Source organism: Hydra viridissima, unplaced genomic scaffold, assembly GCF_058129835.1.
Source record: "Hydra viridissima isolate aposymbiotic clone 2 unplaced genomic scaffold, HvirCarnegie_v1 scaffold_9, whole genome shotgun sequence".
Lineage (NCBI taxonomy): Eukaryota > Metazoa > Cnidaria > Hydrozoa > Anthoathecata > Hydridae > Hydra > Hydra viridissima.
Window position 1 is genome coordinate 9220112 of NW_028324308.1, and position 27801 is coordinate 9247912.

A 27801-nucleotide genomic window follows, 5' to 3' on the forward strand; every position below is an offset into this window, starting at 1 on the left:
TTTACCTTAAGGAAAAACGAGTATAAGAAAAAGTTTTCCGATTTAAACCTAATAATTGAATAATATGTTTGGTTAGGAAATATTGTGCAGTTAAAAAAATACTTTATCACAATTTTTGTGAGGTAATTTATTTCTTTTTTCCGATGCTTTATTGCTTTTTTCCGTTTTCTTTTATTTATGGTGTGAAACTTTTAATGGTCTTCTAAACCTTGGTTCTGACCGAATATTACAAGTTGAATTGTTTTATTTTATTTTTTATAAGATACAGCTGAATGGGATGCTTCAAACTGACAAGAAATAGTTTTATTAGATATTTCAATCTCCTTAAGCTAATATTTGATCTTCTTTTAACTAGGACTGTTTTGTTCTACCCACTTTTTATTACTTGTTTCATAAAAGAGGAAAATAGAAGATCAGAGATTAACTAGTCCCGGTTGTTTATTTAAATCTTTTGGTTGTGATTGGTAGGCGTATTAAATGTTATGATCTGATTGAAAAGACTCCATTAGGTTGTCAATGGTCGAATTTCTAAAATTTCGTCCCACGTCACTTATCATAGTGTCCCTATGATAAGTGATGTGTTAATGACTTCAACAAAAGCAAAAGAATTGCGGCAGACAGAAATAATAAAACAAATTGGCAAAAAGAGAAAAAAACTGCGTCAACAAAATAAAACATTAAGATTTCAAAGTAACATTCGATGGTAAAAAATGGACAGTATCGTGGAATCGGACTATGGAGCCTACAATAAGTAAATACGCTACACAAAAGGAATATTAATGTGAGTACTGAATATAAGTAAACAAATGGATCAACTCTGGTATTATCATAACTTATGATAAAAAGGTGTTGAGTCCACCCAAAATATTAATCCCCTCATCTGTGTCTAGTGAGAGAATTTCGAGCTGTTAATGAATTTGTGGATTATTACACTGCAAATGCCAATGTTAGTTATTAGAAACTAAGTTGGTGGAGAAGAATAAACAAAGCAAAAATTTTCGATCTTATAGAAGCGTATTTCACCATTCTTTGACAAGGGATTAATACGGGGCAAACTATAAAAAAGGTATGTGATAATTATATTGACAATATATTATTTGATGAAAGCATTGAAGAAATTCGGATTACAATCCAAAACTCCAGAAGATATTTTAAGAGGACGAGTCTTGAGACTTAGAGTAAAATGGTAGCCTTATATGGAAGCAGGACAACGAAGTATATCTTGAATCTATAAGATTGATAAAACAATCCAAATTTTTCAGCCAGTTTGGTAAACTTATTAAATATTTTCCGGTTGCAGGAAGTCTATGATTTCAAATAGCACTTATCAAAAGTTTAGCAAGGAGCATAGAATTGGATGTGGAGGTTTCGAATATATGAGATAGTATATAAATAGTAATTTGATGAAATAATTGTACACAGTGGCAGCAAAGATACGTTGGATGGTTGAATACTGTTTTAAAAGTATATTATTTTGTTAAAACTTGGGGAATATCAAGCTGTTGGTAAGAAGACGGTAAAATGAGATTAAAGATATTGCAACGGAGATACATATTGTAGAATCATCGGTTCTTACAGAAATGAAATTAGTTAGACAATTTGAACTTACAAATTGAACTTTACAACTTTGTCTATAAATAAACCAACAAGTAACACTCGAAAATGTTTTGGAAATCGTCAACTGCAACCAATGCAACTCTAAAGTCCAGCCCAGCAGTTCAAACGTAAACCATCTTTTTATATTCAAACATCGATTTTTTGATGCGAAAAAAAGCAGAAAAGTGTGAAGCAAACAAAAAGTTTCAGTAAGGAGACCACGTGGCTAAAAGCAGCAAAGAAATAAAATGCGATCAATCACACTACCAGATATAAATTTTTATACAAGAGAAACTGTAACGAAAACATTTAGTACTTAATAAATGATGAAAGAAAAAGTATAGTTTTGATAGTCTAGGTCGAAACATTTTTTGTAAAATGGAAATTTTTATTTCTCCATTTTTCATATACTTTATACTAAGAGAAGTCGATGGCTATAATTTCTATGATGTTTTTACTCTAATGAATGTATAGGACAAATACATTTATTATACTTGATATTAAAGTAATTATCATGTATTATCACTTAACATTTTTGTTACTTGAGCTGAAGAACAAATTTGTGAAAATTGTGATAATTCTAACTGTTGTAATGAACCAATTTATTTTTGGCGATTTTATCTAATTCTTCATCCACCGTTTAATTCATGTGAGCAAATGTTAAGTTTCAGTTTTGATGAATTATAATTCTTACTATTTTGTAACTATTTTTGCTATTTCTGATTATTTGGAATGTCTCAGAGACGGAAGTGCTATAACGATCCTAACAAGTTCTGTTACATTTGCGGGAGGTTTATGTTTAAAGGAGATGAGCGTTCCATTACACCTCGAGTTAAGACCTTGTATTATGCTTATTTCAAGATGAAACTAGTTGATGAGGACAAGGTTTTTATCCCCAACCCCCCCCCCAACCCCCACCCCCATAAGATCTGTGTTAAGTGTCTGTCTAACCTGTCCCTGTGGTCTAAGGGGAAATTGAAGAGAATGCCTTTTTCCACACCTACGTCGTGGCGCGACCAAAAAGATCATGTAACTGATTGCTATTTTTGTTTGACACACAAGGCGCAGTTTACCAGAAGGACAGCTAACAGCATAATTTACCCTGACTTATCATCAGCGATAAGACCGAGAGCATATGATGAGGGAGAAGAGCCTCCTGTGTTTTCTTCTGATCTTCTCGATGTACTTTTGAGTGATAATGATGATGTGCCGAACATGAAAAAAGCGATAAAGATGATGATGATTGGCTGCCTAACGACGAGCCGAAGTCTATCAGCCAGAGACAGCTGGACTTGTTTGTTAGGAGACTTGGTCTTTCCAAACAGGATACATATTTGGCTGGTTCAATTCTAAGAGAAATCGTTGTCCTTGCTAAGGAAACGAGAATGTCTGTTTATAAGACAAGAGACGCAGCTTACGTGCCATTTTATAAGAGAAGTGAAGACAATAACTTTGTATTTTGTTGTGATATTCCTGGTTTGTTGATGAAGATGGGTATCTATACACAACTGGAGAATTACTGGTGGTTGTTCATCGATGGCAGCACAAGAAGTGTAAAGGCGGTCCTTTTGCATAATGAGAACGTATATCCAGCCATCCCGATTGCTTACTCAATTAAAGCAAAAGAATCTTATGAAACTATAAAATCTATTTTGAAGCTTGTTCATTATGACACATTTCAGTGGAGAGTTTGCTCGGATCTGAAAGTTGTAGGTCTGCTGACAGGTATGCAAGGAGATTACGTGAAATACACATGCTTCATATGTCTGTGGGATAGCCGCGCTAAACATGAGCATTACATCAGAAATGAGTAGCCAGAACGAGGCAATGCAACCCTTCGTGTTCACAATATTCGCTTATGAGCCACTTGTTCAGTCTGACAAAGTTATTATACCTCCATTGCACATAGAGTTTGGCCTTTTTAAGAACTTTGTTAGGGCATTACACTCTAACGGTTAACCAATGAAAATCATAAAGGAGACCTTTCCAAAACTGTCACTTGCAAAAGTAAAGGAAGGAGTATTCGTTGGACCAGACACTCAAAAACTTTTGAAAAGCCAGCAGTTTACTGATTCTTTGTCCCCGATTGAGCTCAGAGCATGGAAAACTTTGAAAGACTGTGTGGTGAACTTTCTGGGTAAGTATCTGAAAGTTTTAGGAATTAAGTACATAATACTTGTATTCTATCAAAGAATTTCTTCTTTGCACTCTTTTATTCAGGCAAGCACCGGTTGGACGGCTATAAAGACATCATCTCAGAACTGTTATCAGCCTTTAAAGAAATAAATGTGCACATGTCCCCAAAGATTCACTTTTTGCATAGCCAGTTGGACTTTTTCCCCAAACATTTTGAGAGAAACATTATAGACGAGCATAGAGGACGTTTCCACCAAATGATTTCAACTACTGAGCATTGCTACCAGGGGCGTGTCGATAAGAGAATGATGGCTGACTTCTGCTGGCTGACTTACAATCCTGTTTAGTTTGTCTTTTGTCAATTATACACTCATATCCCTTAACAGCATAGCTTAGTTTTATTACACAAATGGATGGCCCTGAAGACCAAATGCAAAGCCAAATTTGTTTATGCATTTGGTCTTTAGGGCCATAAAGAACATTATTTTCGTTTCAAACCTCTTGTATGAAAAGTGAAAAATTGACTGATAGTGTTATAAACGCCAGGCATTACACGAAAGCAGGATGCACTTTAGCCGTGCTTGATCCATCGTCTTTAACTAATTTACTAATTAAGCAAAGTTCTGTGGTTAATTCCATGTTCTTGAGAATGCCGTCTATGCTCTTCATTAACGCACTACCAAATCAATTCAAGATTTTCCTATAAACAAGCTATGCGTGGTCTTTCGGTTGAACGAGCTATGCGTGGTCTTTCGGTTGGTTTCGTACAAAATCCCGGATGGAACCTTTCTAATGAATATACCAAATGAGAACCAATATCGCTGGTTTTGATAAAGGATTTCATTTGTTAAAGTATTTCAAGTTTGCTCTATAAGTAAGAACAACACAGCAAGCCCTCTATGCTTAGTCCATGCATGTGTACCAATGGATGGATTATGGAACGGCAAATACCAATTAATAGTTTAACGGAAACACTATTCCATAATCTATGTAAAAAATAGTTGGATCATGTAGTCCATGGTTAATTTTTTAACAAATTAAGTATTAAAATTTGATAAAAGAATTTTTTATAAGCAGTGAACATGTAAATAAAGGAATTTATTTTGGCTATTAAATCAGAAAGGAAAACTTGAATTAAAGTTATGTAAGCTATTTTTCTTGTAACCAAAATTCTCACCAACTTTTAGATGAAGCAGGTTGAAAAGTGGTAACAGATCATGAAAAGAAAATAGAGGTTCTAAACATTCTGACTGAAATTTATTATTTCAACTTTGAATTTGTATGTAGAACAGTTTTTCTCACACTAAACATCTGATGCAAACATTTAATCATTTCGTTTGTCAAGGAAGGATAAACAAAAGTATTTAATGTGCTAAATCTAGGATGTATCCAACGTTTTTCAAACATTCTCTTGTATTTTTAGAAAGTTCAAAGGGGGAGTGTCTTTGAAAAAAGGTTTCCATTTTCTTAGCCTTGATAAAAAGATAGAAAAATACATAGCATTTTTTTTAGGAAAATGAGACGTTCCGTAACAAATTTGGATTGAAAAATTTTTTCGTAAGGGCCTTATAAGTAATATCTTTCCATAGAGTATGAGGTTTTGACAGACTTTGCAAAGATTTCTAGGCAGATCTTACATAGTACAAGTACTTAAACTTTTAATATGGCGGTTTAATTCTATATAATAATAAGCGTGTTCGTTCTTAGCAAATGTATTCCTTTTTTTATTTAGTTTCTCTTTACAGCTACATTTTATAATTTGTTTTTATAAAATAGGATTTTCTTTTTTTTTGTTTACCTTAAGGAAAGCTTGAAGGACAGAAACAAAGGCAGAAAGAATATTACTACTAGGAATTGGGAGTTCTGGGACAAAATCATTTTTTTCTTCCTCGCGGTAAAAATTTTCTGGGACAAAACATTTTTTCGAATAAATTGAGTATAATTTTTTTCATAACGTGAGAACGCGTAATGAAAAACTTTAATTTTTGTAAAGGTGTTTAAATCTTCCTGCACGAAAAACTTCTTTTTTTTTTTCGTCTTGTTCTTTTTTTGTTTCGATGATTGATTTGTAAATTTCTATCTCTCGCCATTTGACTCCTTTATTTTTTAAAATTTGAATGGGATCTTGAGGCAGTATTTTTTCGTTTTCATCTCGTAACACTTTAGTTGTCGGAGTTTCAATGGAATTCATTTTTAATGTGCCAAGAATTTCTTAAAGTCAAAATTTTCACAAAATTAGATTTAAAAAGGTTTAGAATTAGGCGTAATAATACGCTTGTCCGAGAAGAAGGTAAAAGCTTCCGGATTGACCGAATTGCGCGTCGCCAGAATTAAGCGTGACGACAAGCCTTCTGCCAGCTGCGACGTTGGGCATGGAGTCTGCTTCTGCAAAATTTCTGTAAAAGTAGATGGTAGTGGTGGAGCCGATGGAGGCGGTCGATTGGTACAGCAGCCCTGTTGATTTGTTGTTGAACGAGGTTAAGTTTGATCCATTCCACGAAGACAAGTAAAAGTCTTCCAGTCCAGACGAGGAAAAGATGCATTTGCTGTCGCCGTCGTACCCAGTGAAAGTGTTGTAATTGTTTGCACTGTATGAGGTCCATGGACTGAGGACAGTGCCATTGCCTAGAGGTAGATTTCCGTCGTACATTCTGACTCTAGACTCCTACCCGTTTCCAGAGGCCCCAATGATGTGCGCCCTGATGTATTTCAGAAAAACGCCATTTCCTTTTCCTGTGGTGTTCAGCAAAACATATTCGTTTCCGTAAGTTGTGTTGAGATATCTGAACGTCCTCGAGTACAATTTAGCGGAGGAGAGAAGAGGAGGGATGGAGGTGAATGTGGAAATAAAGGGCTGAATCCAGTTGGTGATTGCCGCAGCATTATTATTGACCAGTTGGATGGTCAAGTTTGTTGTAAACGGTAAGTCGAGCGTAAAATATCCTACCAAGGAAGTGGTGCTAAAAACGTTGCATCCTTGTAAAGAATTGGCGTAAAACAATCCTCCGAGAGGGGAAAAGAGCAAGTCGCAAGCAAGGGCAGCGGTGTCCGTTCCTATTCCTTCAGTGGTTGTTGAATAATTCCCTATTCTAATTTCTCCATCTGCCAATATTCTGATAAAAACATTTCCAGGGACGTTTGTTCCGGTTCCACTCATGGCCAGCCATAATCTTCTCAGAACTCCAGGACCGTCTACGTAGCTAAAGACTGGTGCAGTGGTCGACCCTATTACAATTTTCGACTTTAACCCCAAGGATGAAAAGCTTGAATTTGGAACAAGTCCTAAAAAGTTGGATTTTTGTGACAAAACGTCTGCCATACTTTTTGTCGCAGCGTCTTGCGCGTTTGACGGATCAAGCACATTAATAATTTATGGGAATTTAAATCCAAGTCCGCGGTGCCCACTGTAGTTCCGCCTGAAGCATGCGTGTCCACATAATTTCTTGTGGCGGCGTCAGAGGCTGAAGTGGGCTCGGCCAAATTTGTCAATTTGTGCGATGTCATGTTAATGTCTGAGTAATTGATGCTTGAATAAGCCACTCGAGTGTCCACGTACCCTTTTGTGGCGGCATCGTGAGAAGTGGTTGGATCAGAGACGTTGAGCAATTTGTGAAAATTTAAATCCAAGCCCGCAGCTCCAATCACCGTGCCAGTTCCTCCCGAAGAATGCGTGTCCACATAATTTTTCGTGGCGGTTTCGTGGCGGCGTTGAAATCAATGTCTGCAGTAATGGTGCTGGAACCGTCCGTTTTAATAAAAACGTTTTTTCAAGACGTAAAGACACAAGTGACCACAGAAAGACGCGTTTCCAAATTGAACCCTTTCGTTGTTGTAAAAGACGGGACTTTTTAAGTAGTCGATGAGCTCGACGAGGGGGGTTGGGCGTAAGAGTCAAAGCTGAACTTTTTATCCCCGTCTTTGTACCAATACACCCAATGAAATCCTTCCGTGCTTGAATTCCCCCGTGTTGACAATCCCGCATTCTTTTTTCATTGTCTTTTTTGGCAATTCATCTCTGACATAAACTCCTCTAAAGTTTTTTAATTTCAGTTTTTTTGCTGCCTTTATCAATTGAAAATTTGTTAAAGCCTCGTTTGGCAAAATAATTCCTTCCACATTGATCCTTTTGTTACTCATTTTTATATTTTGTTAAATTTTTTAAAATCCTTTGGACTCTGCGATTATCTCTCTGCACTCCGTGAACAGCCTTTTTGACTTCTTCGAAATTTCTTTGTTCTCTGCGAATAACCTTCTGCATTCTGCGATCAACCTTTTTGCCTCTGGCTCTGCCTCTGACTCTACCTCTGACTCTGACTCTGGCTCTGGCTTTGGCTCTGGGGTTTGCTCTGCCTCTGGGGTTTGCTCTGCTTCTAGGGTTTGTTCTTGTAAAGTTTTAAAATCCGTTTGTGGATCTGTGTTTTCTGGACCGAAAAATATCCAGTAGTTGATCAAGTTAAATCTGTTTTTGTAATGACCATAAGCCAACGTGTGAATTCCATCTTCCAAAATGATTCTTTTGTCGTCGGTGGCGCTGAGAGAGACTTTGTTAATTTTTTCCGTGTAAATTTCATGTAAATGGGATCTGATCACGCTCATTTTACTTACTTTTTCTTTTTTAGTTTCGAGACAGTCTTTGTAATCGTCGTGGGTGATGTATTTTTTAACCACATTTTTTTTCACTCCTTTGCATTTTTTGTGCTCTTCTTTATGGATTTTAAAAGAGTACAGTTTTGACCGCAGACCAACAAATTCTTCAATTTGTTTTTCTCCGGTTTCGTCTTTGAACATCCGAATAACTTTTTTGTTTGCACCAACCTTAAACCCAACACTTTGAATGTCGGGATGGTTTTTGTCAAATTCGCTCGTGTCAAATTCGCTTTCCACATCATCAGCAACGTCTTTGTAAAAATCGTCTGTTTTTATTTCATAAATCAACGAGTCCGTGTCTGTCATCAACAATTTTTCACGATCTGAAAACATTTTTTTGATGTAATCGTAATGAAATTCAAACATCAAAGTTTTACTCAAATCCAAGATGGACATTCCCAAATAAATCGGTTTGTTGTAAAACAACTTTGTTCTTTTCATGTGAACGGCGATTAGGTTTTCATCGAAAATCGTGTGTCGGGTGTAATTTGGTTTGGACGACAATTTCGCGGCTTCCTCCCTTTTCGTCACCAGTCTCACGTCTACTCGCTTTTCAATGTTTTCCATGGTTTTTCCAAACACCGAATTGTTCATCAACTTGAAAAAATCCTTCTCAAAGTTGTTTGTGGCTTTTGTTATTAAATTGGTGTTGAGGTCAATGTATTTTTTTTAACCAATCCCGCTCCTCAAATTTTATTCCTCTGTGTACCTTTGAAATTTTCATTCCCAATCGCTCATACAATTTAAGGTTTTCGCGGTGAAGGACGTAATTCTTTTTGTCGTTCAATTTTGGTATGAGTTTTTCCACTTTTTCAATGGTCATTTTTTCCAGAGCCAAAGGGTAATCGTTGTGTTCGTCGTGAAGTCTTTTTGGATAATCCAAATCGACTTCCAAAATGCAAGGCATCGATTTCCAATTTAAAAGTTCGTTTTCAGTCATCCATTCAAAACCGTGAGTGGGAAGAGGTTTGCTCATGGCCCGTACAAGTTGTTGGCGTCCAAGTATTGAATAAAGGACGACTCTTTGCTCCTATCAAAAGAATCTCCCATGTATTTGTTGTTTGATTTTCCAAGTCGGTTTGAAATCATGCTGATCTTCCACGGATTCCTTTTTGAACCATAAACAACATGTCAGGATCGCTTAACAACTCCAATTTTATTTTTGTCATTTTCAAACAAACGTTCCAAGCCAATCCTGGGGATGTGTAATACCAAGTGGGGTCGAGTTTGTAATTTTTTACGCAAACGTCCCTGAAATTTTCAAAGAAATCCGCCAGCATCAAAACGTCTGACACGTTGCACAAATCGTGGTAATCTCTGAACGTTTTGCAACCAAATTCGTTCCAAACCGTTTTGGCATGCAAATAATTTTCGTCGCTTATTCCATCATTCTTCAGTTTGGAAAAGAACGATTCTTTGGGAGGCAATTGATTTTCAGAAAACTCTTCGATCGAGTCCATCCAATCGTAAGGGTAAACTCCTTTTCTAAGCAATAAATCAAACTTTTTTCCGGAATAATATTTGGCGATGTTTTTGCACTGTTCTTTGGTCAGATTTTTTGACAAGCTGTCCAAACTGGAGGCCATGAATTTGAAACTGTCGATAAATCCTAACTCTCTTTTGATTTCAAAAATCTTTCCCTCTTTTTCAAATTCTCCCACTTTTATTTCTTTTGTGAAACTTATGTATTTTTCTTCGTTGTTTGGAATGCAGCTTAATTTTCCACCTGACAATTTTTTGATAAACAAGTGCCTGTCGTAACCTAAAAAATTGTGAAACACAACAGGGAAGAATTTTGGAATTTTGTATTTTGTGTTGCAAGTGTTGTGCGCAGCTCCTCGGTACTTTCCAATCAAATGGCAGTGATCGCGCACTTTATCATTTCCGAGACTTTCCTCGCAAATGTGACACACTTTTGAAGAATTGATATTATTATCTTCGAAAGTCATGATCATCTTTTTTGGAAGCTTTTTCATTTCGCAAATTTTAGTAATGTCTTTTTCGATCATCTCCACAAATATTTTTGCAACATCGTCCGTTTCTCTCGTTGCGGTAAAAGTCACCGGATTTCCTTTGTAAACGGTTTCGTCGAAGCATTTGATGAAATAGCAGAACGAACTCGGAGTGTGTTTTTGGTACTGTTTTGTGTAAGACTGTTTTGGGTTGGGGACGCAAGTGTTGATTGGTGTGATGAAACTTTCAAAGTCTGCGTAAACGAAAAAAAGGAACTCTCATCGACCTTTCTTTTTGTTCAAATTTCATGAAAGAAATTTTTTCGGGAAGTTCGATTCTTACCGAGCTGTTCTCTTTGGAATAAGTTGAATGTTTGGAAAGATCTTCCTCTCTGTTCATCCTTTGCAAACAATTTCTTCAAAAATATTTTTTGCCATGATGTGTGGATGATTGTGAGGAAATGAGTCGACTTAGACTTTTTATCAAACAAAAATGATTTGTTTTTTCGTCTGAAATGAGCAGCAAATCTATTTCATGTTTTCTGTTTAAACATTTGGATATTTTCAAAGGGTAAATGGATCTATCTTCACACCCAAAAACATTCACGCTGATTTCTGGATTTTTTTTTTTTCAAATTTTTTGATTTGATCAAGTTTGACTGGAAATTCAATCCCTTCCCAATTCAACTCTTTCGATTTTTCAATCAAGTTTTTGTCAATTATTTCACCGTGTTTTTCCTTCATGTTCAAAAACCTTGAGACGCACCATTTAAAACATTCGTTGTCTTCGTTGACCATGTTGATAATTGCTTTTTTGCTCGCCAGAAAATCATCGAGAGGAATGTATGACCTCGCACTGATTGGATTGTAATCAATTAAATTAATGTCCATTTTCAAGATGTCAGACACTCTGCAATTCGAGCCCATTTTGTTCTAATTGCCCAGTGGGCACGCGATGTCAAACCGACGTCGGGTTTACGTTGGATTTTCATCGGCGATGTCAACCGACTTATTACAACGTTGTTATAACGTCACGATAACGACGTCAAAACGACGTTGTCTTACAAACGTTGTTCTGACATCGTGCGATGTCTTTTGACATAAATACGACGTAAATCGACAATTTTACAAATAAATAAAATTTACATACCGTGGTGTGACCTAACAAAGTACTATGCTTTAAGTAAGTCCTAATCAGAGATGTTACGGCATAATATGTCTGGCAGATCTGTCGACATATTTTTAGACATATTTTACACACTGTTACGGAAAAAGGTGTCCGTGTCTGAAAAAAAAGGTGTTAGTGTAAAAAGGTGTTGATAATATGAACGCGAACACCTATATTGGTGTTTATGTTAACGTAATAGGTGTTGAAGACAAAAAATTACAAACTGTTTAGAAAGTAGGTGTTAGCGTTAAAAAAAAAGGTGTCCACGTAAAAAGGTGTCGACGTCGACACCTTTTTAAACATAAAGCTTTAAAAGTAAATTCTTAGGGCGAACGAAGAAAAAGCTTATTTTGGAATAAAATATTTGTCATTTGGCGCGAAAAATATTTGCAATGGCTTTTCCTTGTGTCAAGTGTTCATTTAGATCCAAATCCGTTGGCAATTTGCTATCTCACTATCATCGAATCCATTATGGACAAAAGTACTTTAACTTTTCATCATTTACATAAAAAATATACACACATGCACATACATGTAAAAATTAAAAAGTTATTATCTAATTGAAAGCTATATACATATATATATATATATATATATATATATATATATATATATATATATATATATATATATATATATATATATATATATATATATATATATATATATATATATATATAATTATATATATACATATATATAGCTTTCAATTGAAAGTTATATATATATATATTATATATATATATATATATATATCTTTCAATTGAAAGTTATATATATATATATATATATATATATTTATATTTATATATATATATATATATATATATATATAAGTTACAAACTTTTATACATTCAATTGTCAAACATTAGTTATAACATTTTAATTTTTGTAATTTTTTTTAGAATACCGTGCCATTTTTGTTCTGCTGAATTTAAAAACTATGTAGTTGCTAAAAATCATGTTTATAGAAGGCATCAAGATGAACGACAACATAATATTTTACAGAATCAGATTGAATCACCTATTCAATTGGATTTGCCAGTTTGTATTGAGACAAAGTTATGTGACAAAAATGCAGACCAGTCCACTGATATATTTGACATGTTTGATGAGATAAAAAAGTTTTTTATGATAACTATGAATTATCATTTGCTTTCTGAAAATACATCAAAAAAGTTACTTTTGCTACACGGTGATTCAGTTAAAGCTATATTGGGTGACGTATGTAGCTCATTTAAAAGTTTTTTGCAACAGGCTGGCATATCAATTCACAACCCATATGCCCAATCTTTCTTGTGTAAACTTCAAAGAGACAACAGTATTGATTTGTGTTTATCACATTGCACGAGTCCAGATAAGTTTGATAGTTATTTAGGTGAATTGGGTCATGTAAAAGCAGTGAAAGTTACTGTTGGTGAGGATTTTTTTTATCATGTGCCACTAGGAGAAAACCTAAAAAGTATTCTTAAGGGTCAAATAATTTTGCACCCGGACTCTTTATCTTTTTCAAAATGAAACTACTTTCAAAGTTCTATCCTGCCATTTTCAGATCCAGCCAAAACAGTATACATTGGTTTGTATTCTGATGAGTTAGAGGTATGTAACCCAATAGGTACCAGTAGGGGTATACATAAAATATCAGCCATTTATTTTTCTATTTTAAACCAAAACAATAATGGATCTAAAATGAGCAACTATCATTTAGCTTCATTGTGCAATTTTAAAGTGGTTAAAAAAATTACACTCAATGAGTTTTTTAAGCCAATTATTGATGACTTGTTCAACTTATTATTTAATACATTTTTTGTAAATGATGAAGAATATCATGTTATTGCATGTTTTATGGCTGCTGACAATTTAACAGCTCATCCGCTTCTTGGTTTGCAATCACATTTTCATAGTGGATACATATGTAGACATTGTTACTTTTGTGTTAGACAGGAAAACACAAATGTATTTCAAAGAACTCACGAATCTTATATTGTTGATAGTACAAAACAACAACATGGATGTTTGGAGTTATCTCCGTTTTTACACTTACCGTATGTATTTTTACCTGCATTTTTCCCAAGTGATTTCATGCATGATTTTTTAGAAGGAATAAGCCATGTTGTAGTTTCAACATTTTTGAATCACTACATGGCCAAGCGAAAACTAACATTGATTGGTATGAATTTATTGCTAAGAGATGTAAAATTGCCAGTGAATTTAATATTGACGTCAACTTATATGACATCAAAGCTGGTACTTACTGCTAGTGAAATGCTAACCATTTCATTGTGTTTGCCATTGTTTCTTTTTGATAATTTCTATGATGAAGATGCACCTTATTGGGATATGATGATTATCCATTGTGAAATTTTATTGATTTTAAATAGCCGTTGTAATGAACATATTGAATTGTTGTATTTTCTTATTCCACAACTTATTAACTATATCAAAACATTATATAATGGCACAAGAGTAGCAGCAAAGCTTCATTTCATCACTCACTATCCTGACCTTTCAAGCTACATGGGAACAATGAAAACTTTCTGGTGCATGCGTTTTGAACAACGGCATCAGATTTTTAAAAAGCTAGTCAGAGTTAGTCATCAATTCAAAAACCCTATATATTCATTTTCAAAAAGGTTTCAAATGCATGAAACTTGTAGACGTCTACTTGAAAGGACTAATGATATTGTTCCAGGTAAGCTGCAATCATAGTAATTGAATAATCACATATTTGTTTATTTTCATGCAATATTATACAAATATTTTATTTTTCAGGATCTATCTCATATGCAAAGATATCTCTTCGTCATGCTCAAGAAGTACTTCTTGAACCGTTTAAACCATATTTGAACACAATTTTTCATACAGAAAAGTTAACAGTCCAGGGAAAACAGTTGACAGTATCTTCTTATTTGATTCTAAGCGAAGAAAAAGCTGTTAAAATAAATTATTTGATGTCTATTAACAATGTTTGGTATGCAATGTGCCAAGAAATAGCAATATCATTTTTTCCTTTGGTTAACTCATATGTTGTAGAGCATCATAAAAACTCATTTTCTTTACTTGACATTTTTTCTCTTAAATCAAGTGCATCTAAATCTGTTGAAATAAAAGAAAAAGAGTTTATTGTCCGATTATTTATCATATGAATATTTTTCATGAGTTGTTATTTCTGCCTTTTATGTTTACAATTTATTTTATTCAAAATTAAACAAAACTAGTAACTATGTAATGTCACTTTTTTTCTTTGGGCCCTTGAAAAAACCCAGGGCCCTGGCAAACTTCTGCGTCCTCCCTATTACCCTCTTATAAAGCCAGCAGGTAGGTCATGATGTTTATATCTTATATTAATGATAATTAATATTAATGATAGTATTAATTATATACTAATTTAATACTAATTAGTTAATTATATACAATAACAAAATAATTTACTTTTTGCGTTATATATTATCATCGATATTTGCAGATGCAATCAATTAATTTACAAAAAGGTGACACAATTAAAGTTATTCTATACACATCATATTCTGATTTGCTGTCAAAATGTGGCAATAAGTTCCCATGTTCGTCCAGTAATTTGCTACAATTGTATGATGGTTCTGGTGCAGAAATAGATGATGGAGAAACCCTCGATTTTTTAGTTAAAAATAATAATTTGAAACTAGTTTTTTTGGAACGTCAAGTGTCAAGTTTAGCATTAAATAAATCATCAGAAGAAGTTGTGGGAAATGAAAGTATTTCTTTAAAACAATGGCCAGGTTTGAAATTTGAAATCCCAACAGATGCAATTGTGGAAGCAAGGCTTACATGTGGGATACTTGATGCCAAATCAATTGTAGCAGATGGTCAATTTATGAACCACTGGGTTGGGATCATTTTTCATAAAGTATTGGAATATGTTGATCAACAAAATCCGTGTGTTTTTAGTTGTATTATATAGATTTTTTATCTAAATATTTTAACTCTAAGTTCTTAAACTAAATTAGTTTGTTTCAATATCATAGATATATAAATGGAAATCAATTAAATGAGCTGGTGATGGTTATTCAAGAAAAGTATCCAGAGTTCAAAGCTGTTCAATATTCAGTGAGTTAATCTGTGGTGTAGTGGTTGAATTCAATAAATTAAATTATAATATTTTGTTGTTTAAAAATATTTTATCCTTGCTGAAAAAATGTAAAGTTTTATTATAACTATTATAAAAACATTTTATTACAGTTGTGTTATGACTTTTAAATAAATTGATTAAATCTAAAAAACTTAACATGTGATTTTTAATTTATTATGAATAAAATTTTAATAAAATTATAAATTATAAATTGAATTATAAATAATAAAGTTTTTTATATTTTAATATCATTTTAAGTAATAATGGAAACTACACAAAGCAATACATGATTAAATTGACTAGAAAAGAAAAACGTTAATTTATTTTTTTTACTACTAGAAATGCTTCCACCAAAGAATTATTGACAGGTTCAAAAATTATAGAAGAAAAATGAATTGTGCTTCTGTCATTGAAAAGCGAAAGAAATATGCAAAAGCTACTGTGTCAAAGGCAATGAAGAGGTTTTTTTTATATAAATATACTTGATTATTATGTATTAAACTAAATATCTATAAAAAGATGAAAAGTTAGTCAGTTTTCATTTATTTCTCCTGATTTTCTTTGTTTACTTTCAAAGCAAGATTAAGAAGAAAATAATGGAAAATATATTCCGGATTTTTCCAGATATTTTACGCAGTCAGTTTTCCGGATTTTTAAAATGTGATATGGATGATCAATGCTTGTTCAATTTAATAGTTTTTTTTTATTTTATGATCATATTATATATTTCTATTGTGTCCTAATCTATTTTAGAGCAGTAAGTGACAGTGATATCAATGAACCATTAAGACTTATAACCAATATTAATGAAGTATCAGACATTGTAAATGAGGCATATGTAAGTTTACAATTATCTATTTGCTCCAACCTTTTTAAATTGCAATTCCTAGATTGTCACAAAAAATTGGGTACCACATATTAGCTTTATATCTGTTTTATAAATTATCATATTTTTGATTGTATAAATGTTTATTACATACTTTAATAAAACACTTTAGCTTGTTACAATTTCAAACAATGTTCAAACCTCACTTGAACAAGAGGTTGTAATGGAAACAACTTTCATGCAACGTAATAATGCAAGAGAAACTGTTGGATTTTTGACAGAGTTAGAATTATTTAAGTCCTACTTTTTATCAGCTAAAAATGTAAGAATTTCTTCACCTAATTTGTTTTTGACGTTTTTCTATCTATTTGAAAACAAAGATAATGTGTAAAAAGTAATGACTTTCTCCTTAGTTGTCCTTATCTTTTAATGAAAACTTTCCTGTTCAGGGTTAAATCTTCTTAAAAATTGGGGAAATTTCACCTTAAATCTCCTTAAAATCCTTATTGGTATCCTCATTTTATTAGTGGTAACTGTGAAAAATTATATTTTTTTAGGTATATAATGAAAGCAAGAGAATGCTCCAAGTGTATCAGTTAAATGAGAGCTCACCGTACAAGGATAATGGACTAGACTTTGAAGAGGTTCAAGTTTTGATGAAAGATTCGCTAAGAAATATTTGTATGAAATGGGCCCCATTTTTAAAGAGATATTCATCTGTTCTTAATCTGGTAAAGATGGTAAATCCTACAATGTCTTCTTCCGATTCACATACAATTGGATTTCAATTTATTGTGGCTAGATGTTATCAAAAACTTGTAGAATTTACTGATAAGGTAAGTTTAACTTTAAAGTTAAAGTTTTTTTGAATTCCCTTTACAAGGCCTATGGAGCTACATTTTTTAGTTATTGTTACAACCCTCTCTCAACTCTAACTCCAAAACACAAGCTTTGATGTACTACATGATGATGAATCTACACAACAGCAATTTTAATTTTTTCAAAATTTCTTAAATCATTTAATGTAAAATTAATAATAATGATTATTTAGTTTTAAGTTATTGTTATGCCTTGAAACTCCATTCTATAACTGTTTTATTGCATAATTATTATTGCATAATTTATTGTATTATTTATTGTTTTTAGTGTATTATTTGCGTAATTAATAAACAAGTTAATATAAAGTATAAGTTGTTTTTAAATGCATATATCTTTTATGAAACTATACTAGTGAAAATTGTTTTGTCTTCTTTTTTTTTTTGATTAACATCAAAAATAACTTATTTTGATCTATTTGATTTATTTATTTATTTATAGAATATGATTCGTCTTCACTATGAAAATGGAGATTTTGCAGTTACAGTTGATAAATTTTCTATTCCCTGTGCAAACTTAATCAAAGTTCTTCTTGTCGGCACTTCTTTGAGTGTAGCGTTTAATTTAATACATTGCAAAAAACAAGAGGCGGTTTTTGAAATATTAGAAATAATTATGCAAATTAGAAAAATGAGTAACATCAGAATTGTAAAATCTATTTTGTTACTTTTATAATGACTTTGTTAAATTGCTTTAAATATATTTTTGGTTTTATCTTTAACATTTTATGTTAATAGTTTTATGTTTTTTTAACATTTTTTATTATATAAATTGTTCTAAGTTTAATTTTTTTTGTCACATTCACATATTTTGTGTTTGTAAATTATTTATAAAATAAATAGCTGATTATATTTAATTGATTATAAGGCTTCGATTCTTAGTTCTAATTCAACTGAGTATAATCAGCTGTTTTACAACTTGTCAGTCTTAAAATCAGTTAATACATCATACAAATAATACTACTGCTTGTAAGGCACCATATAGTTAAGGAAAAATAAAACTAATAAAGAAATTATAAAAAAATAAACTTTGTTTGTATAAACTTTTGCCTATTTAAAGGATCTTTGATTTAAAATGATGATATGAAAAAGTTTTCAAAAACCTTTCAGGAACCTATTTGATAAATGCAGTTTTAGATATTATTATACATTGTATATAAATGTATTTGTGTGATTTTTTTATTTTGTATATTAATTGTTTTATAGAGATCTTATTTGTTCTCATACAATTTTTGTTTAGTTTATTCAGGGGTACAATAAATAGAAAACAACAATGGGTTGAACAAAAGATTGAACTTCCGACTGAAAATATTTAAGAGAAAGAACTCTCTATTGAGAATTCTTTCTCATCATCTGCAGATGGAAAAAGTAAAGTAAATGAAAAGGTAACATTATGTAGTTTTTCTTTTATGAAATGAACTAAAAATGAAATGCAGTAGGAATATGTTTTAGTAATTATTATTATTATATTTTTTCAATGTTAAATTATAAAAATTTTTGCTCGTTTTTAGATAATCATTCATCAAATGTCTGGAGAGCAGATATCTATTATACCATTTTAATGCAAGTTCTGTTAGTCAGCATGACAACCGTTTAGTTGCAAAAACTGGTGAAGTCAAGTATATTTTAAAAGTTAAAAAAAACAACTTAAAAAACTTGTATTAAAATTTTATTTCAAATATATGAATTTCTTTTTTACTGATAATTTTTATTTGTTATAAAATATGCTTGCATATTTATAGTCTTAATGTGTATATAATATAAAATGATAGGTTGTTTTATAAAACATATATTATTAGCGCTCATGGAACTTTTTTTTCATAAAACTAAATTGGAAAATTTTTTGTTAAAACATGCTAATTATGAGTAAACAGAAAGGTTAAGAAGATCATGTTTACTTTTAAATAATTAAATATGTGCGTCATAAACGCGTTGTAATTGCGTGAACACCTATTAAACATGAGCACCTTTATTTGCATCGACACCTTTTAACAGCAACGCCTATTAGGTGTTAATGCAACAAGAACACCTTTTTTTACATCAACACCTTTTAACGGCAACACCTAATAGGTGTTCATATAGTATCACGCATGAACACCTTTTTTCTTTTACATGAACACCTTTTTCCGTAACAGTGCATAGACATAAAATATGTCAGAATTATTTTTCTGTCCTCTTACTTTGACATAACTTTATGTCTGAAACATTTTCTGCCGACATAAAATATGTCCGAAATATTTTTCTGTCCTCTTACTTTGACATAACTTTATGTCTGAAACATTTTCTGCCGACATAAAATATGTCAGAATTATTTTTCTGTCCTCTTACTTTGACATAACTTTATGTCTGAAACATTTTCTGCCGACATAAAATATGTCCGAAATATTTTTCTGCCTACCAACTATGACATAATTTTATGTCTAAAACATTTTCTGCCGACATAAAATATGTCAGAGACATTTTTCTGTCCACTTACTTTGACATAATTTTATGTCAGAGACATTTTCTGCCGACATAAATTATGTCAGAAACATTTTTCTGTCCACTTACTTTGACATAATTTTATGTCAGAGACATTTTCTGCCGACATAAATTATGTCAGAAACATTTTTCTGTCCACTTACTTTGACATAATTTTAGGCCTGAGACCTTTTCCGCCCGACATAAATTATGTCAGAAATATTTTCTATCCACATATTTTGACATAATTTCATGTCTGAGACATTTGCTGTTTCTTATTTTAGAAGAAAAAATCGTACAACTTTATTGCTCATTTTAGATTAATTTGACGAGTAAAACAAAAGTTTCGATTTCCCCTTGTTAGAATGTAAAAACTTAGTCTCAAACTTAGTTTTTATTATTGAATGTGGTTTTTATTATATGGCGTCCTGTGCCGCACTAGAAATTATGTTAAGTAGAAAGGAAAGTAGAACTTTTAAAGGGTCGAACCATTTACAGCATAAATTCTACGATCTAATCGTCTGCAACATAATAAAAATAGAAAATAATTCTTTTTCAGAATATTTATATCCGTTCCATGATAGGTCGAATAATTTATGGTCGAAGCAAACCTTATTAAAAATATAGTTTTTCACCAGCGCGGCGTTTCAGGTTAAAATAGATTAACCACAGGACGAACGACAATTTAAAGCAGCGGTTAGAATACAATTTTAGCCGTAAGAAAATATCTGGCCAACGTTTATCTTTTAATTTAATCGAACCGTCAGAATCGTTTTTTGAAGAGTTGTGATCTTAACCGAAAATTTATTCCAAATAAAACAAATATCAATGATAATGTTTGGTTGTTAAAATTTTTTTTTTTCTCTTACACTTTTTCTAAAGAGAAAACATCCCTTTTCAGATTGTAAATGATACAACGCAAGCCATTAAAATGGCAATTAAATGCCTTAGAATCAAATATTTGTCTGCTCTCCTCAACAATCCACATGGCATTACAGGTTGCTAATATTTGGAAAATTGGCTTTTTTTTTTATCCAGTTGTATTTTGTGGCCTTTTACCTTTATTTTGGCATTTTGACACAGAAAAATTTAAGTTCTTGAAAAAGTATTTGTTTTGGAAAAAAAGATGAAATCAATTTTTGCTCCTCAAGAATTTTTAAGGATAATAAAAAACAACTTTTGACTTCCGATCCGAAGATTACTAGTTGATTTCATTGATGAAATTTGTTCAAAATAAAGTGACAGAATCGTTTTGAAACAGCCGCGATATGAAAAAGGGCATTATTATGGCATTTTACATTCACGATTTTGGAATTTCACATGTAAAAAATGTTGGTAACACTGAATTTAATTGTCAATTAAAACGACTAAAATATGACGACTTGGAATGCTCGCTTCCACGTTTGAGACATTAAAACGAATTTCCTAGCCGCATTAAAAAAACTCTTGATGCTGGAGTCTTTTGACCCAAATGCAATTCAGTTGTAGATTTTTATATCACGGCCGTTTAATCTATTCTCAAAATTAACTTTGACTTTTTGTGCTAGAATTTTGTCAAGTACTTTGCTAACACAAAATCTAAAAGAACTTTATTACGTTATAAAAAAATTTTTTTTTTTGTTTTGACTCTAAAAAGGTTTTCAGAACTCGATTCTTGCACTGGGGCGCCATAAAAAATTGACTAATAGAAAATGTGAAACGTTTAGTTTTTTAAACAAATTTTATTTTATCAATCAAATCTAGATTATTTTTTACAACCATGATGGAGTCTAAGAAATCATTTGAAATGCGAGTACGTAGATGGCTATAAACCAAAGCGAATCCAGAGAAATCACGTTCAACTTTTACGCTGGAGAACGCTGCACCGTAAACTACTTGCGAGATTTCATGAAGCCGATTCCATTTTGTTTTCTGGTTTTTCCTCCAGTACGCAAGAATGTTGAATTCAACGTCTAATGACACTCGCGGTTCATTAAGAGTCCATTTTAAAATTAATTGACGAATATCTTGATCTGACTCTAAAGCTGCATTAGCAACATCTTGTCTGGTTCCTCCTCCAGTATATTCAATGAAACGGCGTACTTTTTCAGCATAAATTTCTTCTGAGTTCATAGGAATCATCTCTTCAGAAGTATTTGAGGAATATGACGCATTTAATTGTATGGATTCTTCTGTTGATGAAAAACTTGATTGTTCTCGTTGAGTACAAAGTTTTTGATGAATTTTGATTAGCTGTATAATTCCTCTATTCAACATTTCTGTATTAAACAGTTGATGACCCGATGTAAAGCAAAATCTAGGATCCATAACTAAAGCAGCAATAAATGCTTCACATTTAAAAAAAACTTGTTCTCGTGTATTGATTGCGTTGGTCAGTAGCATTTTTAATCCCAAATCACCTGCTGGAACGTCCTCAATTCCTATTTTCATTTGAATCCATCGAACGTAGAACTCACTAATTGATAATTTTGCGGATTGAAAATCCATCATAGCCGAATGTATTGGTAAAAATGCATCGAAATATTCATCTATTAAACTCCATGAAGCATCATTTAATTTTAATTGGTCGTGTCTTAGCCTTTGATATGCTTCTGCGTTGGTATGGAAATCTTCTATCATCAAAAACGTGGAATCCCAGCGTGGTTCAATGTCTACACGAGGTTTTTTTAGATTTTTAAATGTTTGAATATATGCTACTTTCTTGGATTCGATAGCAACTTTTCTGATGTTATTTAATGCATCTTCAAACATTGATGTTACGTCCTTAGCAGCTAGCTGACACACATGTGCGCCACAAAACATGGCTGAACAGAACGATCCAACTGATTTTTCAACACAAACAGTTTGGGCTTCACTATAATTCCCTTCTTCATTCTCTAAAGCGCCAATATCAATTTCCTCGTCTTCGAAATCTATAAATTCGTCACCATAAATTTCAAGGATCACTTTCATTTGAACTTGTGCATTTTGAAGAATTTTTGAAGCCTTCGTCATGTTTTTTCCTTGATCTGTGCAAGTTGCGTAGATATCATTAGCACATTTTCCAATTTTTCCAATTACATTTTCTAACTGAGCAGCTAAAATTTCGCCAAACTGTCGACTTTCTTGAGTAAGTATGCCTAAGGTTCTGTCAGCTATTTGCCCGTCCTTCACATATCTACAGCTAACTCCAAACACGTTTCTTCCATATCGCGACGCACTATCAAACATCAACGAGACAAGAACATTTTCAGTTTCTTCTCTTATGAGCGAAAAAATATTTTCACACGCAAGTTGAATGTAGCGTTTCATGCTGTGACGATTTATAACAATTTTGAATTCTTTGAGTGCATTTTTCACTAAAGACAATTGTCCGATTTCATCAGCTGACGCGAAAGACAAGTTACGGTTCATCATTAACTTAATCATTTCTCTAATTAATTGATTTACATCAACATCCAGCTTGATTCGTTTAATTAATTGAATCTCATCGTTATTTCGATTCCTTGTAGCCGAAGTAGTTTCAACTAAGTCAATTTCGCCAGCTTTTTCTTTGTGTTTTCGAAGAAGGTGATCTTTGAGGTTACTGAACTTGCCTTTGTAAAATTTTTTGCACATTTTACACTTTCCTCCTTCTTTACTAATTTCAAATTGACTTTTCACTTGTTTGTGCAATAAATTATTCTCCATATTTGTCTTTAAATCTTAAGGAAAACAAAAACAGTGACAAGAAAATAGTTATTCCAAGATCTATTTATACCACAGGACAATCGTTTAAACCGCGAAAAATGAATAATTAGATTAATAATCGTTTTTTAATGCGGCTAGGAAAATCGTTTTAATGTCTCAAACGTAGAAGCGAGCATTCCAAGTCGTCATATTTTAGTCGTTTTAATTGACAATTAAATTCAGTGTTGCCAACATTTTTTACATGTGAAATGCCAGAAGCGTGAATGTAAAATGCCATAATAATGCCCTTTTTCATATCGCGGCTGTTTCAAAATGATTCCGTCACTTTATTTTGAACAAATTTCATCAATGAAATCAACTAGTTAATCTTCGGATCGGAAGTCAAAAGTTGTTTTTAATTATCCTTAAAAATTCTTGAGGGGCAAAAATTAATTTCAACTTTTTTTCCAAAATAAATACTTTTTCGAGAACTTAAATTTTTCTGTGTCAAAATGCCAAAATAAAGGTAAATGGCCATAAAGTACCATTGGATAAAAAAAAATTGCCAATTTTCCAAATATTAGCAACCTATAATGCCATGTGGTTTGATTGAGGAGAGCAGACAAATATTTGATTCTAAGGCATTTAATTGCCATTTAATTTGTTTGAGTTGTATCATTTACAATCTGAAAAGGGATATTTTCTCTTTAAAAAACGTGTAAGAGAAAAAAAAATTTTAACAACCAAACATTATCATTGATATTTGTTTTATTTGGAATAAATTTTCGGTTAAGATCACTACTCTTCAAAAAACGATTCTGACGGTTCGGTTAAATTAAAAGATAAATTTGGCCAGAATTTATGCTGTAAATGGTTCGATCCTTTACAAGTTCTACTTTTCTTTCTACTTAACATAATTTCTAATGTGGCACAGGACGCCATATAATAAAAACCACATTCAGTAATAAAAACTAAGTTTGAGACTAAGTTTTTACATTCTAATAAGGGGAAATCGAGACTTTTGTTTTACTCGTTAAATTAATCTGAAATGAGCAATAAAGTTGTACGATTTTTTCTTCTAAAATAAGAAACAGCAAATGTCTCAGACATGAAATTATGTCAAAATATGTGGATAGAAAATATTTCTGACATAATTTATGTCGGCAGAAAATGTCTCAGATATAAAGTTATGTCAAAATATGTGGACAGAAAAATGTTTCTGACATAATTTATGTCGGCAGAAAATGTTTTAGACATAAAATTATGTCAAAGTAAGTGGACAGAAAAATGTTTCTGACATATTTTATGTCGGCAGAAAATGTCTCAGACATAAAATTATGTCAAAGTAAGTTCGCAGAAAAATATTTCGGACATATTTTATGTCGGCAGAAAATGTTTTAGACATAAAATTATGTCAAAGTTGGTAGGCAGAAAAATATTTCGGACATATTTTATGTCGGCAGAAAATTTGTCTTGAGCATATTGGACAGATAACAACTCTGGTCCTAATTTAAGAAATGACAAATTTCGTATATATAAAAGAAACATTTGCGGAAAATAACTTTGTTATTTTAACTAGATATTTAGTTAGATAAAATAACTAAATTTTTTTCTCTAAATGTTTATTTTTTCTCTAAATGTTTATTTTTTTCTCTAAATGTTTATTTTTTTCTCTAAATGTTTATTTTTTGAACTGGAAGTTTGAATACCGGAAAATAAACATCTTATTGGAAAAAAGTAGTTATTCTACCGGAAAAATATTTATTATTGGAAAAAATAAATTTACCGGGAAGATATAAATTTAACACTAAGACTTTATTGACAGCCATAACATATTGACAAACCATAAAACGCATGCTCTTTATGGCAAGCGAAAGTTAGTTTATTTTTTTACTTGATTTAATTAATTGTGACTTTAAAAGATGTATGTATGTATGTATGTATGTATGTATGTATGTATGTATGTATGTATGTATGTATGTATGTATGTATGTATGTATGTATGTATGTATGTATGTATGTATGTATGTATGTATGTATGTATGTATGTATGTATGTATGTATGTATGTATGTATGTATGTATGTATGTATGTATGTATGTATGTATGTATGTATGCATGTATATTTAAATTAGTAAAAAATATTTATCTGAATTTTTTTTATTAATTCATTACTGTACTGTTTTTAAGGTTATTTGTATGTGTAAATTCAACAAGAGTGCTAAATGAATAAAATCAGAGTAATATATTTTATTTAATGTGATAAATTTAAAATAAAACTACATGTTTACTACTTTAAGTTTCATGCTTATTGCAATCATCAGGTAAAAAATACATTATTTGAGCTTTTTGTGAATAAATGTTTGTGGTTTGCACATCTTTATTTCCATTTTTCTTCAGATACCCCAATATACACTTTGTTAGATGTATTAACAGTTTCATCATGCTTTACAGATCTTGTCTCTGTTGTTTCCATGATCTTGTCCCACTTTCTTGTTTCCATGTTAATTTTTTTGGATAGGCACACAGTGGGATAAACATGAATATTCAAAAATGGATCGATATCACAATCTATAACTTTTTCAACAGCTATTAACATTATTCTTTAGATGTCTTACATTAATAATTGGGGAGCCCAAAATCAACAAATCAATAATCTAATTAATGATGCTCTGCGAAATGATTCTGATGACAATGTACAATTTGTTAACAATGAAGTTGAATCTCTTTGTTCTGAGTCAGCTAACAGTAGTAATTGATCATTATTTATTAATATTAATAAATATCATTATTATTGTATTAGGGTGAGTTGATCCTAATACAAAAATAATGATAAAATAATAACCAGTTGGTACAGTTAAGGGATCTAAGTTTGTGAATGACTTTGTAAATAAGAGGGTAGACTTTAGAATACATATTAAAATATATAAGAATTTTGTTACGTGATATTAATGTTGTTTTGTTAAGTTATTCGTCATCCTAATAAAAAAATAATTCAATACATCCCTCAAGTCTTATCAAATCAACATCACAACAACCATAAAAACTGTGCAACATAATAACAAACACAAAAATTTGTCAAAGCGTATTAATGGTAGAGTAACTTTCAAGTTTATAAAGTTTTATTTGTCTATGCTATTGTAGTTCATGGTGTTAATTTTGTTAACAATTTCTTTTATGCAGACTAAAAAAATGGCTATTTATGAGTTATTTTAAAGTACGTTTTGAATTTTTGAAAAAAATTTTTTTTACCTTGCATCAGCAGAAACATTTTTAAAAAGTCAGAAGTTCTCACTGGTTATGAAATATTTGGAGACCTGAGTGTGCTACTGACATGCATATTTGATAGTTAAGAATATTTATTTATCAATATATTGATTCCAAAAACAATATCTTTTGTTTTCAGAATCAACTTCAGAGTCTGATACAGAGAATGAATACACACTTCATTTGAGAACCAGAAATCAGAGACAGACCATTACTGTTATTAAAGAAGATATTGGGTAAACCATGAGAATTGATGTAAGTTTCCTTGCATATTTGATAATTAAGAATATTTATTTATCAATATATTTTGATGATGATATGGATACAACCAATAAAATGACTGCAATATCCCCCATACATCGATGGCGAGCTGGACTTGTCATATTGGGAAATAGGCTTCCTCCACAACAAAGAACTCAAATATATATACTCTTAAAATTATTTTTTCATCATTTTAAAATTTTTTCTTTCTTTTTATAGTCTGATGTCGCACAAAGTTATGGCTTGTTTTAATATGAAAGAGACTAAACGCAAAAAAAATGGATAAACAAAGTTTTGAAAAGTTAAAAGTTTACAAGCTTATCATTGGGCGTGTCCAGAAAGATACTGATGCAAAATAGAAAGTTGTTTTTTGTAATGAATGCTTTTACGCCAGAAAATATGTGCTATTTTTTAATTGTATTTATTATGTTGGTTTAACATCGCTCTACCACTTAATGACATCGTCTTTACATCAGTAATCTGACGTCGTTCCGACGCTGGTTTAACATCGCTCGACGTTGAATGACATCGTAATTCTGACATCACCCGATGTCTTTTTTTCGACGTCGCCCAACCTTTCCATTTCCAACGTAAATCCGACATCGATCCGACGTCGATCGACGTTGTTCCGACGTCGCTTTGCCCACTGGGTGATCATATTTTCCAAGATTTCATCTTTCGCTGTTTCGTAAAATTCTCCCAAATCCGTCGACTCCAAAACAATTCCAGATTTTGACGAAAAAGGGACAGTTCGAGACACTTCCTCTCCAGTCGTAATGCGCACCCACGACATCTCGCAAGTCAATATCGATAAAGAACAATGAAAACAAAATTTTATATTCAAGCAGAGAAAAAC

General features: G+C 31.9%; 2 protein-coding genes, 3 long non-coding RNA genes and 1 pseudogene across 9 annotated transcripts; 5 read left to right on the top strand and 1 right to left on the bottom strand.

Annotated features, from left to right (window-relative positions):
- Positions 1-32: 32 nt before the first annotated feature.
- Positions 33-2297, top strand: LOC149883907 (uncharacterized). The gene is made up of 2 exons (XR_016456056.1): positions 33-122; positions 263-2297. It is a non-coding gene; the product is annotated as an uncharacterized LOC149883907 (long non-coding RNA).
- A 9162-nt stretch (positions 2298-11459) lies between these two features.
- Positions 11460-27360, top strand: LOC149883908 (uncharacterized). 4 transcript variants are annotated; one of them, XR_016455273.1, is made up of 4 exons: positions 11495-11514; positions 26027-26168; positions 26824-26939; positions 27165-27360. It is a non-coding gene; the product is annotated as an uncharacterized LOC149883908 (long non-coding RNA). The 4 variants fall into 4 exon arrangements; XR_016455272.1 differs by lacking the exon at positions 11495-11514 and adding an exon at positions 25080-25293; XR_016455275.1 differs by lacking the exon at positions 26027-26168 and having other exon boundaries at positions 11460-11514.
- LOC149883909 (uncharacterized) lies at positions 12315-14726 on the top strand (annotated as a pseudogene).
- On the top strand, positions 14817-18023 carry LOC149883910 (uncharacterized). Of its 2 annotated transcripts, none has more exons than XM_090098073.1 (7): positions 14817-15415; positions 15505-15586; positions 15948-16069; positions 16362-16446; positions 16607-16756; positions 16992-17270; positions 17752-18023. In XM_090098073.1, the coding sequence occupies exons 1-7, from the start codon at positions 14967-14969 to the stop codon at positions 17983-17985; spliced, it is 1401 nt and encodes a 466-aa protein (XP_089954199.1). In that variant the 5' UTR covers positions 14817-14966; the 3' UTR covers positions 17986-18023. The 2 variants fall into 2 exon arrangements, with proteins under 2 accessions (XP_089954199.1, XP_089954200.1); XM_090098074.1 differs by having other exon boundaries at positions 15238-15386; positions 17752-18000.
- LOC149883911 (uncharacterized) lies at positions 18507-19007 on the top strand. Its single transcript, XR_016455727.1, has 2 exons — positions 18507-18694; positions 18821-19007. It is a non-coding gene; the product is annotated as an uncharacterized LOC149883911 (long non-coding RNA).
- LOC149883912 (uncharacterized) lies at positions 21480-23865 on the bottom strand. The gene has a single exon (XM_090098282.1). The coding sequence runs from the start codon at positions 23436-23438 to the stop codon at positions 21480-21482; it is 1959 nt and encodes a 652-aa protein (XP_089954408.1). The 5' UTR covers positions 23439-23865.
- Positions 27361-27801: the final 441 nt, after the last annotated feature.

Bases quoted from the DNA above. Each gene is read 5' to 3' on its own strand.
- LOC149883910 (XM_090098073.1), top strand. From the start codon at position 14,967: ATGCAATCAATTAATTTACAAAAAGGTGACACAATTAAAGTTATTCTA. The intron at 15,416-15,504 runs GTGTGTTTTTAG...TCAATATCATAG, and splicing joins TATGTTGATCAACAAAATCC to ATATATAAATGGAAATCAAT. The intron at 16,070-16,361 runs GTTTTTTTTATA...AATCTATTTTAG, and splicing joins GTGTCAAAGGCAATGAAGAG to AGCAGTAAGTGACAGTGATA.
- LOC149883912 (XM_090098282.1), bottom strand. From the start codon at position 23,438: ATGGAGAATAATTTATTGCACAAACAAGTGAAAAGTCAATTTGAAATT.